The 18,587-nt window shown below is 40.5% G+C and overlaps 1 protein-coding gene across 1 annotated transcript in view; it reads left to right on the top strand.

The window, feature by feature from the left end:
- Positions 1–1,636: 1,636 nt before the first annotated feature.
- LOC113168919 (actin-binding LIM protein 3-like) overlaps positions 1,637–18,587 on the top strand; it is a 31,743-nt gene continuing 14,792 nt past the window's right edge. Inside the window, exons 1-7 of the mRNA XM_026369993.1 lie at positions 1,637–1,992; positions 4,198–4,365; positions 12,674–12,857; positions 14,297–14,409; positions 15,591–15,717; positions 16,030–16,123; positions 16,526–16,613. Coding sequence (XP_026225778.1) covers positions 1,974–1,992; positions 4,198–4,365; positions 12,674–12,857; positions 14,297–14,409; positions 15,591–15,717; positions 16,030–16,123; positions 16,526–16,613 — 793 coding nt within the window. The 5' untranslated portion in view covers positions 1,637–1,973. The remainder of the gene's footprint in view (positions 1,993–4,197; positions 4,366–12,673; positions 12,858–14,296; positions 14,410–15,590; positions 15,718–16,029; positions 16,124–16,525; positions 16,614–18,587) is intronic.

Below are 18,587 nucleotides of genomic sequence, written 5' to 3' on the forward strand. Positions count from 1 at the left end.
ATTAATCACACCTGAACCCCCGCCATAAACACACAGAGTGGATGTGATACTTCAGGTGGCATATTGTTTTTCTAACCCCGGCTAACTTCCCATTAAAGTCATCAGCCAAGACTCAAGCTCTGACACTGGAACTCCAAAGGCAGCATTAAAATAGCTGAGATCAGAGGTTGAAACCTCTACTGTAGCTAATGTTCACAGGAATATTAATAGATTTTTAAGTTTGGAGCAAACTTTTTGCAAAAACATTAGCAGGAGGCACTAGGAAACACCAGCCGTTGGTTTGCAGGAAGTATCCTGCACACTGTTTTCAATTGTAAGGAAGTAAGGCAGGACAAACTGAAAGTCGACTGTATAAACATGTTTTTTGTGTTGGACGGTTGTTTCATGGATGGGAGAACAAATCATACCTCAACCTGCTCAAACCGGAATGTGGAAACTAGTACAAACACTACTACATTACCCAAAATGCATTGCAATGCATGCAATTGTCAGGGATGTCTTTATATTTTGTCATTTGGCAGGTAGTTATCCAAACTTACCAGTAAGAAACACACATACTGATGCAGCTTGAGTTCAGTTTCATTTCAAGTGGCTTTTTGAACTAGAGGAGCTCAGTATTAAAGTGCCACTCCTGTGGTTGGTGGACGACCCAGACTATCTCCTGTGCAACAGTCATCCCAGTTCAGGCCAGGTTTTCTTATCTCGTCAACAGTTTGACCGGTTCTCTAAATGATAATACTTCCACACAGACTCTGACTGTGTAGCGTAGCTTCCAGGAACATTGTCTGAACGAACGCTGCCATCTTTTGGTTTTGTTCTGCAGCTGCAGCTAATGAAATGATCACAGTCAGTGTGTTGTTTACCTTTAGTTCACATCTGTTTTATAGAATAGAAATGAAAGAGACATGGCTGAATTCCACTTCACTGCCTCTGTTGCACAAGAATGAAACCTACTCTTATATGATGCACATTTTATTGGATATTTGTTATTATCTTAAAACTAAAATTAAATGAACATTTAGTTTTGATTGAGGATTGTTGTGGGTGCTGGATGAAACAATGCTAAGTATTTTCTTACAATTAGAGGTTCTTAGAATTTGAGTCACATGTGCGCCCTAGCTGTGAAAGTGATGTCTTCAACGTTACAATGAACTATTCAGATAACAGCACAGAATTATCAACCTTCAGGGAACATTATTCTCTAAATGGTCTCTGAGAAAGTGGATCAAAGCACAAAGCAGGAAGGAATTTGCATAATTAAAGAACCTGATGCAGGTAAATTACCTAATGCTTTGGCTTCTTTGTGCAGAGGTCAAACTGGGTCACAATGCAAATTTCAATACTTTTGTTATAAATATAATGTTGTGCTCACCACTAACCAGGTTGGCAGAACCAACAGAAACATTACACTGACGTTGTAGTTCGGAGTTCAGACACTAGTCGGCACTGTCGCCCCGTGATCTGAGCCCATCCTGCCCTGTGAAAGACGCTCTGACAGCTCCGAGCCTGTGAAGCCTCCCCAGAAACTCTCCGCCCAGCATTTCAGTGTTCACAGCAGAGCGCACAGGCATGAGGGCGTCCTGAGTGCTCAGGAGGGATGAGAGGAGGGATGTGAGGAGGGATGTGAGGAGGGATGCACGCCTCTGCGCTCAACCAAAGGACTGTGGGGGTTTGATGGGTGGGAGAGGCTGGAGGCGTGAGGAGGAAGATGGCACGATCGGATTCAATTTTAATTCCTCAACCAAATGCCTTTACGCAGTGTGGAGAGGGGCACAAGTCTGTGTAGTCTGTGTAATCCGCTTCCCGGGAGGAGCAGGGAAAGCCCCATCCAGACTAAGACAGGCAGAGGGAGGGAGAGTTTAAACCAGACCGGCACAGAGAGTTGACAGGAGTGCATGGTCTTATTAGAGGTCTGTCTGCTGCCTCTGGACGCCTGGTCGAGACTCTGAGGAGGAGCTGTTCCTCTTCACATCATGAGTGCACCGACAAACTGTAAGTAACGTCCTGAATATGTGAGTGGGTTACAGGATGTTTAGTGGTTTTAGTTAAACACGTGTTGAGAATGGGTGTGGGCTTCTTCCTGATCAATACCTTTGTGTCTTGGGAGGGTTCAACCTGAGGTGGACTCAAACAGCCCTTCACTGAGGTTATTGATCACATCACGTCATTATAGCTGCTGGTCAGTAAAGGTTAGAAACAGTTTGATTTGTGTATTGACTGACACAGATCTCTATGGTTCTGATTCTCTGCTGAAGAGACGCTTCACTTCTTTTCCTCCAACTTTCTTTAGTTGGCAGCAAATGTCTTTTTTTTCCACTCAGATATTTGGGAGAATTGCTGTTGTTTGATAGCTGGAAGACAAAAAAGCACATCCCTGGTAGACACAGTGCAGGGCACATATTAAAATGCTCCAACATCTAAAGATAGAACCACACCGAGCAGGTTTTTCATTAATGTGAGACCACTGAATCCCCAAATTTATTTTGCAAAACTCAAAATTATAGTGGTTCTGCAGGCCATTCTTGACAGTGTAAGACAAGTGAGCAGCCATTCAGGTTTATACCTTTAACCTGCACCGCAAGGAACTTATAACCATGTCAGCCCAAGAGAGAGGAGCTCTCTGAGTGACTTTACACCAGAAATATCCCAAAAAACACACAAAAAAAAAAGAGGATTATGTTTTGTCAGACTGGTGTGTTGGACACTGTGAGGAGAACAAGGTCAAAGGTCAGAATAAACATGTGATGCTGTAAGAAAGTGATGATTAAATGGCTCATTTGACTTTTACGACACTTTGATGAGATATATTATAAAATATAATCAGATTTCAATAATGTGAACAGTGTTAGAGCTGAACGCCGCCAGGACGTTAGCTGACTGCTGGTCTGTTACATCCAACACACATACATCACAAAACACACACACACACGCCGAAGCACATGCAGCATGTTTTCACCTGCTTCACTTCCATAAACTAGAACACACAACACAAACACGACTCGCTCTCTTTCCATCTCTCATGCACGCACAAACACACAGGTGGCTCAGATCCTTCTATGTTTGTGGTTCTAGTCCTTGTGCTGCCATCTGGCTATAGACCGAGTGCCAGCTTCTGTTGCACACACACACACACACACACAGTACAGACACATACAGATACACTTTTGTCCCAGTTTTACCTTTTTTTTTCTCCTGAAAACATTTATAGATCCACAAACTCTCTCTGTCTCTCTCCTGCTGTCATCAGCTTAACCTGCTGGCATGTTGTGTTTGCTGCGATTGCATAATCTCCTGGGCTGCCTCAGCATTAACTGTAATGTGATTGAGTAGAATAGTGGAGTTGTTGCTCAGATTGTTTCACGGCGTGTAGAGTAAAGCCACCTGTTGAAGCATGAAATCATTTGCCAGTCAGTCGGTGGAATCCATTCACTGCTCCTTTGTCTTGTTGTACGACGAAGACAGAGACACAAGACAGACAGAGTAAAGCGAGGACATGTTTCACTAAGAGGGATTTGAGCAGTTTTGACAGCGAGGATAGAAGAGATGTAATCCCACATGTACCAATTGTGCCCTTCTCTATCTGCAGCGTCTTTGTCATGTTCTGCATATGTTTATAAAGATTCAAGGTTCTGGATTTGTCTTTTTCTGCACTTGTCTTCCTGCCTGTCCCTGTTTTAAGCCACTATCCTGTAAGGAATTAGTCCTGCTGATCTCTACAGCAGAGTAACAGGCGCCACTGCTAGCTTCAAAGTAAATCAGTGAGCCTTTCTCATCTCAAATAAACCTTTAGTCGAGTGTGTATGTGAGTAGTAACAGTAAACACTATATATTGTAAGTTTAGCTGCGCTGATATTTAGACTTAATGTACATTTTTCTGTCTAATCACTCGACTGGGATTAGTTGACATAGTCAGATTTGTTTCTACTTAATATAAAAGACAAACCATGGCGACCCTTTTCACCTTCATTATACATTAAAGCCGTTTTTAACTGTCAGAAATCCTGCATCACATCTTTTATCTTTTCGAGGCGAGGCGTTCATTTACTCATTTTGCAGACGCCTGTATTCACGTTTGTATCTCGCTTTGATCAGATGTAAAGGAAATGCCTCCAAATGACAATAAGTGACATGTTTTTGATCCTGTCTTCTCTTTTCATTTCCATTTCACTCCTCTCCTCTGCTCTCCTCCTCTCCCAGCTGTTCAGTACCAGTCGGGTCTTTTTGGAGAAAACAACAACAGCAGCTCTCCAGTGTCCAGCCGCGGAAATTCGCCCATCGTGTGTGAGCGTTGTGGGGAAGTTTGTCGTGGGGAGGTTGTGCGCGTCAAGAACACACACTTCCATGTTCACTGCTTCACCTGCCAAGGTAAAATAAAATAATAATAATTAAAAAAAAAACGCCTACATGCTTCATTCACCCACGTTCACTTCCATTCTCCACTCCCACACAATCTTTCATATTAATTTAATTTTCAGTCTTGCGTTGATGCACAGGTTTCCATGCGTGGAAGCCACCCACATCAATTTGCATAATTAAATATTAAATTATTACCAGCACTCAGACAAGAAGGAACCAGCACAATCGAATCAGTGATAGCGTCTGTCTTCACTGATACAAAGACTGAACTATGACTCAAAGACAGTCACTGAGTGCACTACACAGTTAGTATTTACACCTGATACGTTATGCATCTTAAGCAGACTTGTTAAAAAAGTGAAACTGCAAGTGAAGCAGAGTAAAATTAGAGATGGATTGCAGTATGATTGTTAACACTTTGGCCTTAACACTTCTTAATGCTCGTGTCATATGTTGTGCATAACTCTACAGTTTCATACATTATGTTTTAGTTATTCCAAACTAAAAAACTAAAATAAACCTTTCACTCTTACTGCTTTTATGCACGATAGAGCAGTGGTTAACGCCGTTGCCTCACAGCAAGACGTCCCTGGGTTCAATCCTACCTTACCAGCTGTCTGGCGTGCTGTGATCTTCAGGGGTTTTGAATGACATGCCATCCTGCATATAGTACGAGCCACTCCAAACACCAGATAGCAAGTGAGGTCATCAGCGTATTGGATGTGTCTATGATTCAGTGACTTATTATTTCATCCCTTTTTCACACATTTTGACTACAATAAGAAGGCACAGAGGTGTTTCTACATTAACCGCAGCAGTAAACCAACGTGCACCATAACAGAACCCTAAACAGAAGCAGCTGTCATTCGTTTTATTTACACCAGTGCTTTTCCTGCAGTGGGTCTCCTGTGAAAAAAGGCCTCTACATGAGAGTAGGAACACAGAACAAACAAAACAAGAAGACACACTTAGCTTGGGGAACATGCAACTTGTGTATCGTAACTCATGTATACGACATGTGTGTCTGATATAAAATACCAGCTGCTGTTTAATGTGCGATATAGTGAGAAGAATCAGTGTGTTTCTCCTTCACCTTTCCCTCACAGGGTTTGATTTTAAATATTCATGCATGCTACTGTAGTTATGTGCATGTGCGACTGTGTCGGTGCTGCATGTTTGTCTTTGCATGTTCGAGCCACACCAGTGAGTAGGTGAGAGAAAACGTTCTCACAGAGATCTGGAGTCAGCAGCTGGCTTCGCAGTGCAGTCAGCAGGTTTTCAGCCCGTAGTCAGACTCCAACCAGCTAACCTCCTTTCACAGGCCGAGACCCACACAGTCCCAAAGCGAACTGCAGGATAACCCTGTTTAACAGAGCAACACAGAGAAGGGCTTTCTGTTCTTTTTGTAAAACACCACATCTCATGTTACATTGTTCATTACAGATCTTAAACATAACCTGAACTGAAATGATGTTGAAATGTTTTCACTGTGTGTTTGGCTGAATAATTGATTGTCAAATTGACTGACTGGTTGTTCAGTAGAAGCACTTTTTGGCTCTGACAGGACAGAAGCCAGATTTATTGAGGGACATGCTCTTTCTTTCATATTACAGTAGCCTATTTATTATTACGGGCAATTGATGTTGCAGAGTAAGCTTAATGACTTTTAGCTAATGGACTGTGGGCTGAGTAGACATCAGCTGATGAAGTGGCCAAAAATCAAATCATCAGCTTTTAGTGCACAAGCGTATCAGTTTTTTCTTTTTTGTTTGTTTGTTTTTTCTTGTGCTCATTATCTTTTGCTCTCTTGTCTCACATTCTTTGTCTGCAGATGTGAGTGTCTGCGAGTCTCATTATGTCTTCGTTTGGTAAAAAGTGTATTCACCTGTCAGTGTGGCTATTCACGATGCAAGATAGGTTTTGTTCTTACCAGGTAGCAGGCTGCTTGTGATTCAAGATTTGGTTTATTGGACAGCATAGTCACTTATTTTTATCATATAGCCTTAAATTGATGTATTTCAGCTGATTGCAAACCAGTGGTTTGGTGTGTCACAGCCTTATTCATGCTATTAGTCAGTTGGTTTGTACTCAACTCCTGAAATATCACAGCTATGAGATAGAGAGGATGAACCCTACAGTCTTAGTAGATCCCCAAATATTGGATATATTTTGATGACATTGCTTTGCATATCCTTTAACATAGGGCCATTATTTTAATTTATCAAATGCTTTTGTAACCAAATACCTGCAGTACTAATTACATTACTATCAACCATATCTTCACTTTGTGTTCAGTGCACCTTAGCTAACTTGCTAAATCCATCTAGTGAACAAGATAGGCTAATTATTACCTGCCAAACATCAACATGAACTGAACAACTGCAAAAAATAACTTTTTCCATTTAAATGTACAAACTGCAGGATTGGTGGTTTAATCTCTGGCCACTGACGACACAGAAAAGTCAGTAGAACCTTGAGTGGCAGCTGCTGTATTTTTAAAAACTATGTAGAAAACAATTGGCAACCCTCAGAATGTATTCGCTGTAGTTTGACAATATGAATGAGGTCCCATAGTGTTTATGTATATGATGACACATGTATCATGATGGTGTAACTGACAAACTATTTATGGACTCAATATTCAGTCCAGAACATCTCTTTTTGATCAGTACAGAACCTTGATCCTACAAGTAAATACATGTGACACGGGGGATTTTGGAATGAAACTTTAACACTTTCTGAGCAATAGGAACAGAGAACAGGATGCTTACGAATGGTGTTTTCAATAAGACCTGTGAAAAAAAATGCAAGTCTGCAAATAATAAATGTCTGCTCTCATAAAATCTTATAAAATATGGAACACATTCATAAATTCACCCTCATTTTAAACCAAAAGACGCCAGTATCTGGATATTTGTCTCGATTGCCTGCTGTGTATGGAAATATGGAGTCCTAAGTTGTCAATTTGACAGAAGAATGTGAAGACGTAACTATTAAAAAGTCACTTTAAACACCCGTTTAATTCCCTATGTCCAAAATCCATATGTTGGTGTACCAGTGTAATCCCTCCGTTTGACTACATGCTGGTTATACGTCCCCTATTCTTTGCCGCTCGTCCTCTTTCATCCATCTGTTCATTCTGATCAAACTTACGCAAATGCACAGAAGCAAGGAAATCCACCCCGTGTTGATGATGCAAATAGATGAAGGGAGACGTGCTGGATGGACAGATCAATAGCCTCACTGATACGTCCCCCGGGTCTTTTCCTCTCTTCCTCCACATCCTCATCCTTTCACTTTGCTGCCTGCTTCCCTTTCCCCCCACATACGTTTGCTTTCTGTCTTTTTGGCATCCACTAATATCTCCCCTGACTCCCATCTTGCCTTTCTACTCTTTTTTTTCTCTGATGTCTCGTCTCAGCCTCAGGTTTAAAACAATCGTCTCTCTTCTCTCTTTTTTTCATCACATCACCGTTGACCTTACAGCACATTCTTTTGTAAAGAACCGTTTCAGACAGTTGTGGAAAATTGGACAGATAGTCTGATTGGTGCTGTGCATCAAAGGTCTTCACAAGCCGTCAGTTGTACTATTTCAATCCCATAGAACTGGGCTCATTTTCTCATGTATTTTATCAGCATTATATTATACAGTCAGCAGTATAGACAGTCACGGATGGCCTGGCCCTGTCTTCAGAAGAGACTTCAAGGACAGAGTGTGAAGCATTAACCTCTGTATCAGCTCAGCTGTGCAGTAATTTTGTGTGTGTGTGTGGCCTTGCATGAGCATTGTGTGCGTTATTCTGTGCATCTGCAGGGAAAATCAGGAAGCTGAGACAGTCAACATGTGAATCAGGCCTCCAGGAGTTATTGTTTGTTGCATTCATTTGTATTTATATCACTTTTTCTTTAAACCTAAATTGCTTTTGCCCCCTTTTTTCATTCCCTTGACCCTTTGCTCCAGCCACTGGCGGTAAACAAAGCAATCATTATGTGCTGTCTTTCTGCCTATTGTGTGTATTTATCCATGTGTGTGTCCACGTCTCAAGCACTTCAGTCTAATAGGCAACAAATCACTCTTAACAGATGTAGAAGTATTTAAATACTTCAGCATTTCAGATGAACTGCAGCTGAACCTGTCCCCTGATGAAGAGAAAGGAGGGCAAGTAGGAGGCTAGTGACGAAGAGAGCTGATGGAGCAGAGAGTGAAGAAGGGAGTAGAGACAGGGATAAAAGAATCCAGAAACAGCATGATTTTATGTATTAATTGAAATTTATTTTATTTATTTGTGCCTTGAATGTTTTTTTCTTGTTGAAGGTGGGTGTGTTACACTTGACTTTGACATTTTGAAAATATGATAGCCTTACCAGCATCACAGTACTTTTTCTTTAATAGATTATTATTATTATTGCAATGGAAAGAAACCGTTAATGTTATTCGTAACAGTGCATCTGTGTTTGACAAGCCAAAAAGCTGGGGTCGCTATCAGCACTGTAAACTTGATCATGCTATGTGTTTGTGAGCTGAAGATTCACTTCTTATTGATCTACTCTGCCACCTTTCTCCACATCATGAGAATGTGATGTGGTCTGAGTTGTGCATTTATTTCAAATGTTTTCCCTCTGTCATCCAAGTTCAAGGTCCACGCACAGGCATGTTCCCTCCAGGGGTCATTGTGGCTGCCATAACAGCTGTCTCACTGGAGTCTGGCTGGATCAGAGTGAGACAGAGTTGGGGTAGAATGACTCTCTGGATGGTTGTAGATGGTCATTAAAAGGCTGTTACTCTTACCAGGCAGAGGAAACAAGGAGGCTGACATCGCTTGAATTCAAGTAAAGTACTCACACTTGAACTTGAACTTGAAGACTAACTATAATATGTAGACAACCTTCAGCGTGTGCGACAACAGGTGGGGTTAGGGAAGGTCAGGATGAGGTCATGTGGGGTCATAAGTGTTTATGATGGGTCCAACTAACAAGTGTTGACCTATTTTTAACATTAAGCTTCAGTCAGCAAGTTCAAGCAGGGAGAATTGTCCCGACTAAAATGTCATATGACAGAGGGAATAATGGATGGGAGCACGAAGGCTCATACTCATTTATATTCTGGGAGTTGTAGGCAGTGGCATTTTCAGCTTCTATTATAATTACACCGTAAATCTGTAACAATATATTTAACATAATGAAATTATTTAGGCTCAGACACTTTGCAGTCAGTGTAACAGTTCAGATGTTTTTGTATTTTTGACAGATTTTATAATTTCGTCAAACATCGTGGCTTCGGATTTTAAATAATATAATGCATCTGGGAATAAATGACTAACCTGACGTTTGGGGATAAATCTATTTCCAAAAAGAAAGCCTCTCCACAGTAATGGTGAGCTTTACTAATAGTTAGTCTTTATTAGGAGTAATGTTTCAGATGTTTCAGATGTACTCACTGTAGTACGCTCGGAGATGCTTTGAGCTGAATACTAACATCAGTTAACATGCTCACAATAACAGCTGATGTTTAGCAGGTATGTTAAAGGTATGTCAATCTTAGTTTAGTGCATTAACTTGCTAATTTTTCTAATTAGCACAAAACAGAGAGGCTTTTGGGCATTAGCTTTGCAAACCGCATGGGAAATGCAAATAACCTGCTAAGGCATCAACAAAATTACTAATGTTTAGCTGTCTAGACATTTCAATTAAAAGCTAATGTTGGTGTAGGAGGAAGGTGAAATCCATCATATCAGATAAAGCAAATCTAATTATACTCTGTGGATCATGGATATTTGTTTCACGGTGATCCACCACTCACTGAGATCTATCTGGAACAGTATATGTAATAAAGCCGTGCAGCTGGTATCACATAAGACTAGAGAAAGGGATGAGGGATGTAACTTCTCCAGGAAGTAGCAGAAAATAGAAAAACTAAAATTGGATATGAAAATCTTATGGAAATCAGAGCACTGCATACTAGCTAAATATTGGTATCAATAGGCTTAACATGTGTAACTCTTCTGCAATCAGAGATATGAAACATATGGCACCAAAGGTCCCTCCAGAGAGGCCAAGTCTGAACAGATCCCTGCTTTTCCTATTTCCCTCCACATCTATTAACTTTCCATTTAAACAGTGATCAATGTGTGAATGCTGTCAGCAGCCTGAGAGGATGAGAAGGACCTTACAATCCTCCAGTGTGAGTGAGTCTGTTTGAGCCTGTACATCATAGCCTTTTGAATTCAGACAATAAAGAAAAAGGAATGGCTGTGTGTGCATTGACGGTACAGTATGTGAGTGCAGCATGTACTCTGTAGCTGAGCTGCTGTAGCTGTTATACTTCTACAGTGAAATGCTTTAATCTCAGAAACACTGATAAAGGTCATGCTGACATTTAAAATTGTGCGACAGAAGCTTTGCCTTGACAAGAATTCCTCTTCAGACATGGGGAGGACAGAAAAACAAAATTACTGTACAGTAGTTTTCATGTTTGAGATGATGACCTATTTTTCTTTGCCCAACATAAAAACTGAGAGGATAATAATAGGATGCTGTTTGCTCTAAACAGAAATTCATTCAGGAATGTGTGGAGGTCTGCTATGTTTGACTGTATTTATGTATGGAGAGAAAGAAAGGACAGAAACCCACAGGAAAAAGAAATTTTAATAACCACATAGCTTCAATACTGTCAGTTTAGGAATAGATAAAAAAATTAAAGGACTTACTGGCTCAGCAGGATTTAATAAAACTTGGCAATGCTTTTATCATCAGTAGACTGGACTAAGTAAGTCTCCTCAAAAAGTAGATCAGACAGCTGCAACTTGAATCCCGGAAAAAGTCATGTTCAGTTTAAGCACCTTTAAATTCAAATTGTCTCTATTCGTTCTATCTATTTGTTTCAAATCCTGTTTACATCAGTATTTTTATGGAGTTGTAACGTTGTTTTGTCTTTTTCTCTTTTTTAAGGGAATTGGAAGTTATGAAGACCCGATTTGATGGTTTCAAAGTTTTAAAGATAAAAATTAAACCATTTATGTGTTTGACTGTCTCTGTGGGTGCAGGTTGGCTCCTGTAGACAAATAAATCAGGCAGCTCGACATCTTTCTTTGCTCGACAGCATCTCTCTCTCTCTCTCTCTCTCTCTCTCTCTCTCTCTGTCTGAGCCACTTCATACGCTGGCTTGGATTAGATCAGATACATTCACTCTACTGGCTTTAGAGCCATTAGCTTAATTAGAGACCAGACATTTAGTGCACTGACGGATATCTTAATCTGTTGGCTGCTTTTCAGATCCCTGACTTGTATTAAATACTGTATATGTGGTGCCTCTGTAAATACTGCAGTGTGTACCTCCATGTACACTGCAGGTTATATAATAATGATCTTATATTTATTTTTATAGCACATATAAAAATGCAATAAATTGTGCATCACTAAGCAGTGTGCAGAATGGGGAAAGCGTGATAGTGACAATGACAGCATCAGTAATTTCATTAATTTTAGGGACACACAACCCTTTACAGTGGTGGCTTTGTAAGAGGATTTTCCTTGGTTGTGGTCACCAAATGGAACCTGCTGTTATAAAAACTATAAAACATAATTGATGGAGGTACATGTAAGCTCTCTACCTCCCTGACAACTGGAGCAAATCATTGTTCAGCCACTTTTAAACTAACCAACAAGCTAAGCAGAGGCCTCTTCCCCCTCAGCACAGCCGGACCAGAAGCAATCATTTGGCTGAAGGACTTTAAATTTGCTAAATAAAAGCCATACATCATGCTGTCAGTATACAGTGTGTAACCGTGCAGTCATGATCATCTTTGCCATAATATGCATTGAATCGCACATCTCTCCCCCTGTAAATACCTATATTTAATAAGCGCGTATGGTCACAGAAGTTAGAATCTGTAATTGTGCACATGCATTTAAAAGGTTACAAATTCAGGTTTATGCACACAGACACTGTAGATCCTCATGTACCCAGACAGCCATAACATACTGTATAAATTAACAGACTAGCTGGTTACTGGTCTAATCCCCAAACCAGATTATAGTATTAACCCTTTAGAGGTCAGAAAGGAGAACAGATTGTACTCTCTTTATAACACCACCTCTTCAACCATCACACACACACACAACTGTCCTCACAACACCAGAATTCAAACTAAATGTAGTATTAGTTTCTCTTAAACCAGAAGGAGAAGCCTCTAGATTAGCAGATCAACATGTGTAAAACCATACATATCAGTCTATATTCATCATACATGTCTCTCTGTTGGTTTACTCTGTGTTTCTGGAGAATGAAGTGAAAGAGTTTTTGTTTCTGTCTGTTTAGTGTGTGGCTGTGACTTGGTGCACTCGGGTTTCTTCCACCACTCTGGCGAGTACATCTGCACAGAGGACTACCAGCGGCTCTATGGGACCCAGTGTGACAGCTGTGACCAGTACATCACTGGAGAGGTGGTATCTGCCTTAGGGAGGACTTACCACCCACACTGTTTTGTCTGCAGCGTCTGCAGGTAAGAGGAACGTGCTTGTGTCTGGTTTGAAATATTTTCTGAAATAATGTTAATTATTTATGTATTATAAATATTAATAGGGTTTTTGTTGGTATAACAAAAACTGAGAGATTACAACCTTGTTAAGTAGAATTTATGGCAGAGCTGATTGTATTAGATTGCACAGGTGTACCTAATAAAGTGATTGTATGTTCAGTATTATTATAGATGTAGACAAGTAAACAGGTAATGTTAGCAGCTGATGCAAATAACCAATAGAATCATCACAAACCTAGTTGTCCAGCTGTACTTAGGTTTTTTTGTGCAATCATTTCTTACACATGAACTTTTAGTTTTTTATTTATATTTTTGTACTTGGCCGCTCTGATTTACAATATTTATGATCTAAATCTGGTGTTGGCTTCAGCTCAGTTCACTTGATGCCAACTTGATGAAAGTGCATGGTATTAGATTAGTAAGCAGTACAGTGACTGTGTACAAGGCTAACAGTCAGAGTTACACATACTGTACTGTAGAGGTTCATTAGGTTTTAGTTTGCATGTCGTAAGACTTTTTGGACAGTTCCCCCTCGTGTGTGTGTGTGTGTGTGTGTGTGTGCTTCTGTGTACCCACTCTCCAACAACTCAGTGATCATATTCATTTTGAAAATGGCTGTGTCAGCATATTCTTATAAAATTGTTTCTCACAAATGATTTTTTTTTTTGGGTGGAATCGTTGAACAACAACTTTTCTGAACATGTGTAATGTCCAAAACTTTACTCAGCAGAAAGATGTACAGCATCATATAGAGCCAGGAAGTGTTTTAGATAAAGCTGTTTGTCATTTTAACCTTGTCTCCTAGATATTATATATTTTTTGCCTTATTGTTTTGTGGGAAACTATTTCTAATTGAATTATGTTCAACAGGAAAGATGTTCTTGTTGAGCCTGTAAAGAGGTGGCTGGCTCTATGGAATCTACGAGAAAAAATATGTGAACCTTTTGGAATTTCATGGTTTCACCCCCAGCTGACGTACATACATTTTCACATTATCCTGAAGAACTTTTTGATATGATTGGGAATTTATCTTCCCCCAAATCACTGCAAGCTGGATGGTTAATACTCTTAACTTCGCTTTTATGAAATTAAATTACATTCCAAAAGGTTCACATAGTTTTTCTTGCCACTGTATTTGTAAACACATATCTGCAAATAAATTGAAACTGTCTGCAGAGGTAGATACTGTAACACCAGCAGGTGGAATACACAGATTTGGGTAAATTGATCCTTTAACTGCATGTTACAAAAAATTAAATTCTGCAATGTTGTATCTGCCTGACTTTACTGAAATGTTCTGAGTGTGTGTGTGTGTGTGTGTGTGTGTGTGTGTGTGTGTGTGTGTGTGTGTGTGTGTGTGTGTGTGTGTGTGTGTGTGTGTGTGCGTGTGTGCGTGTTTTCAGGAGTCCGTTCCCAATTGGCGACAGGGTGACCTTCTGTGGAAAGAAGTGTGTGTGTCAGCAGTGCTCACACTCGCTGAAAAGCGACAAGCCCGTCAAGGTCCACGGACCAAGCTGTGAGAAACGCACACACTCAACCATAAGCCTCTGCTCCACACATGCAAACCCCAGTCTACTCTGGCTTTCGAGAAACATGCATAACAGGTTATATACACTTAATAAATATAAGGGAACACTTAAATCACACATCAGACTTTGATTAACTAATTATTTAACATAATTGACAACATTACTTTTAGACATAACAATGGTCAAAAGAAACCAAAATTATCAACACGGAGGGCTGTAGCTGCATCCACTGGAAACCAAAATGAAAAACTGAATCACAGGCTCATCAGTTTGTGTCAATTTTATCACAGCAACTCATAATGTTTCCTGTGTACCTGTGTGCACTCCGGTCAACGTGTGGGCATGCTACTGATGAGTCAGTGGACTGTGTCCTGGCGATTTCTTCCCAGACTTGGATCAGGGCATCAATAAGGTCCCGGACAGTCTGTGGTGGTGCTTGGTGGTGTCTGATGCACCAATACATCATGTGCTATAAGTGCTGTGTTGGATTTAGCTTACGGGAATGTCAGAGCCATTCAGTGGCATCAATGTCTTCGTCATCCAGGAGCTGTCTACACACTGCACACCAGTGGCCGGCTGGAGGTCATTTTGTAGGGCTCTCGCAGCTCTCCTCCTGTTCCTCTGTGCACAAAGCAGCAGATATAATTCTACATCACGTTTTGGCTTTTCATGCAGTACTCAGTAGTGGGATAGACTTTTTGTAATGAAACAAGACATTCTGAGTAAGTAATTCTGGTTTTGATGTGACCTACTGCTATTTAATCGAAATAAGACTCATCACCATTATTCCCCTCCAGGTGAAAAACACCAAAAGAGAAACTGTCCACCTGCTGAATGCTGTGAAACATGCAAGCCACCTTCCCTGCAGCTACAGCACACTCCTACACACATACAGTAGATAGGCACACACAGAAGGTGGCCTGCTGCTCCAGGTAGTGTTGTAGCCTGGTTCTGGTAGCTCCATCTGCCAAAGACAGTATGACTATCACTACAGGAGAGAGGGATGTGGGGTAGATGAGAAGGAGGAGAGAAGGGAAGTAATGAAAGGTTGGCAGAGAAGAAAAGCAAAGACAAAGAGGAAGAATGGTGAATGGAAAACAAATTGATGCTGCTCTTATCAGTCTTATACTTTCTCATTGCTTCATTTCCTTCCTCTGCTCTCCTCCAGACTGCGCAGGCTGTTGCGAGGAGATCAAACAGGGTCAGTCTCTGCTGGCTCTGGAGAGGCAATGGCACGTCAGTTGTTTTAAATGCCAAACGTGTGGCTGTGTGCTCACCGGAGAGTACATCAGCAAGTAGGTGCTTTGAATCCCAACATGTACAGTTTCTAGATATTTTTGAGCAAATATTTCTACATTTCCGCGTCTAAAAATGCTGCTTCAATAAAATTGTTGCTTGTGTGAAGCCTGATAAACTTGAAACCACAAAATAAGGGTAATACACTTGCTTAAAACATGTTAGAAAAGTATTTTTCAGTATTTATTCAAATGTCCATATCTGCAAATCACAATGAATTTGTGAATATTTTATGAATCGCTTGTTTTGCTCCAGTTGAGCCATTCATTTAGGCATTAGGGAAAACCACGTTTTCTTTCTGTTCCTGGTAGGGATGGGATACCTTATTGTGAGACTGACTACCACACTCAATTTGGGATCAGGTGTGAGAGCTGTAATGGATATATCAGCGGCAGAGTACTTGAGGTAAGTCTATTTGTCTGTGTATATACATACGTGTATATAGGTAGGAACAAGTGGGAGAGTAATGATTTTTATGGTTGTGAAAGTGTGGGATTGTGTGTGTGTCTATAAAAAACTGTGAAAAAACGCAGCTGTCCCTCTTTAAATGACTGAAGTGTTGACTGATGACAGAGCAGCTTTGGAAAACCAACAAAGCAACACGCTCCCATCTCCTCCGAGCCCTATTCATTCCTTCTTGCTTTGTCTTATCGTGCCTCTCCCCCATTTTTCATTCCTCACTGTTCCTCGTCTAGTTCTTATCAGCACTCTGCTCCCATTTCCTCGTTTGTGCCATCTGCTTTGCTTCTTTCTGCCACATTTTTTATCTTCATTCCTCTTTCCTTTCCTTCCTGCACCCTTCTCCAGGCTGGAGGAAAGCACTACCACCCCAGCTGTGCCCGGTGTGCCCGCTGTCACATGATGTTCCTGGAAGGAGAGGAAATGTACCTAACAGGTGAGGGAGGAGAGGAGAGGGGAGCTTAGGAGTCGTCCTGATAGATGCATGTGGCCTTACAAAGGTGCTGTAGCATTTGAAGCTAGCAGGCATAAAAATAGACTTGCAGCATCTATTGAATGAGCTGTTCCCTGCAAGTATCCAGATGGTCGGAGTTTTTCTGCATCTGTGTGTGTGTGTGTGTACATGTGTGTATTACACAGAGAAAGATGGAAAATCAGACAGAAGGAGGGTATGGCCACCTGATCAATGGCTGCTTTTAATAGTACTATACAGTTATCACTAAAATCAGTAGGAAAGACAAACAAACAAACAAACTCTCCAACTGAGGCGTACTTTCTAGACACACATAAAGGGGCCACATCACTTCATTAATCTGATTTAAACCAGCCAACCACCAGAATTGAATAATCCAGCAGCTTCTGTATTTTTAATTGAGGTTGTAGTAATTGAAATTAGAAAAGTTTCTGGACAGTGACAGTTGGTCTACACTTTGATCACATCTTGATTGTTTTATTCCAAATCCATTGTGATGATGTATAAAGGCAAGTTTATAAGAAAGCACAAAAGAGGACAGGGTAATCCTGACTGACTGTGTGTTTTATTTAATATCTTTTGAATTACCCAACCTAAATCACCTTAAACTATGTTCATAATGATCTACTCTGTTGGTAATTATGTTTAGGAGGAAATGTACTGTAATGTCAGTGATCATGTTTATATGGGTTTACACATAATATGCAAAACAATGACTTACTGGTATTATTGAATGCCAGTGCAGTAACTAAAAATAATGTGTGAAGACTGTGGTGGTGGCTGCTCTAGAGATCTTATATTAGTTTCCACCCCTTAAATCTTCAGTTTAATGTCTCTTCAGTCAACCCTGAAGTGTATTTATTAGTGTATTGTGTTTATTTTAAACACATGAAAAGTATGTTAAAGGGACAACTAGCAGAAAATATTAGTATTGAGCATTTTGCAAATACTTTTTTCTGCAGTGGTAGAAATACAGTAGAGCAGCGTTTCTCTGTAAACGTGCTAATGCAAATAAGCTATATAAACCCATACTGTCGAAAATATGTTGGCTACACAGGTCTGATGAGAAATTGTCCTCATGTTTCTTTAAGATGAGGATAAACTTGAAAAAGAAATTTGAATAGCACCCCAAAGAAAAGCATAAAGACATTTTGTGTAATGCAGCTTACTTGTGCTGATTTAGCTGAATCCAGATTAAATTCAGAGCTACTGTACTGTAACATGTGTCCCACAGTCGCCACAAAGGTTGACACCTCCCGTTTTACCTCATTGACATTCTGCTGCACTACTGCTCACAGCCACCAGTAAAACGAAGCATTTGCATATTGAAGTCTCTGTGTGTGAGCATGTGTGTGTGTTTTAATCTGTACCTGTAAATGCATGCAAGTTTCATTTGCTCTAACTGCTTTCATGCATGTTTGCACATCTGTGCGTCTGCATATGAATGCAAGTATGTTACAGTAGGTGTGTGTGTTTCTGTGTATTTATGTGTGTGTGGAGCTCGAGTGAGCTGCCCCAAGGTTACATTCACTCCTTCTGATGACTTCAGACATGTAGGAGGGCTGAGCAATCACCCTCGTGAGAGACACTCAATTACGACACACTCACACACACACTTGCGGTCAATCTCATGATGCATGTCTGGAATAAGAAGTGGTGCATGTTTGTAGGTGAGTGGGGTGTGTTGGAGGTGCGGACGGAGAACTGTTTTATGAACTAATTGTGAATGCTAAACTAATTAGTATGATTATTTGTCCCTTTATTGTTGTCAGCTACGTCCATCCCATTTTTGTGAATGTGATTCTCAGAAATGTGATTGTACAAGTGTCCACTTGTCATCAGCGATGAACTGGTGTTCAAAGGTCACTGTAACCTCATTTATGTACCGTCTCGTCAGTGTTATATCTCACAATCACCTGAAGAGAATTTCATTAAATC

Source organism: Anabas testudineus, chromosome 14 (genome assembly GCF_900324465.2).
Source record: "Anabas testudineus chromosome 14, fAnaTes1.2, whole genome shotgun sequence".
Taxonomy (NCBI): Eukaryota; Metazoa; Chordata; class Actinopteri; order Anabantiformes; family Anabantidae; genus Anabas; species Anabas testudineus.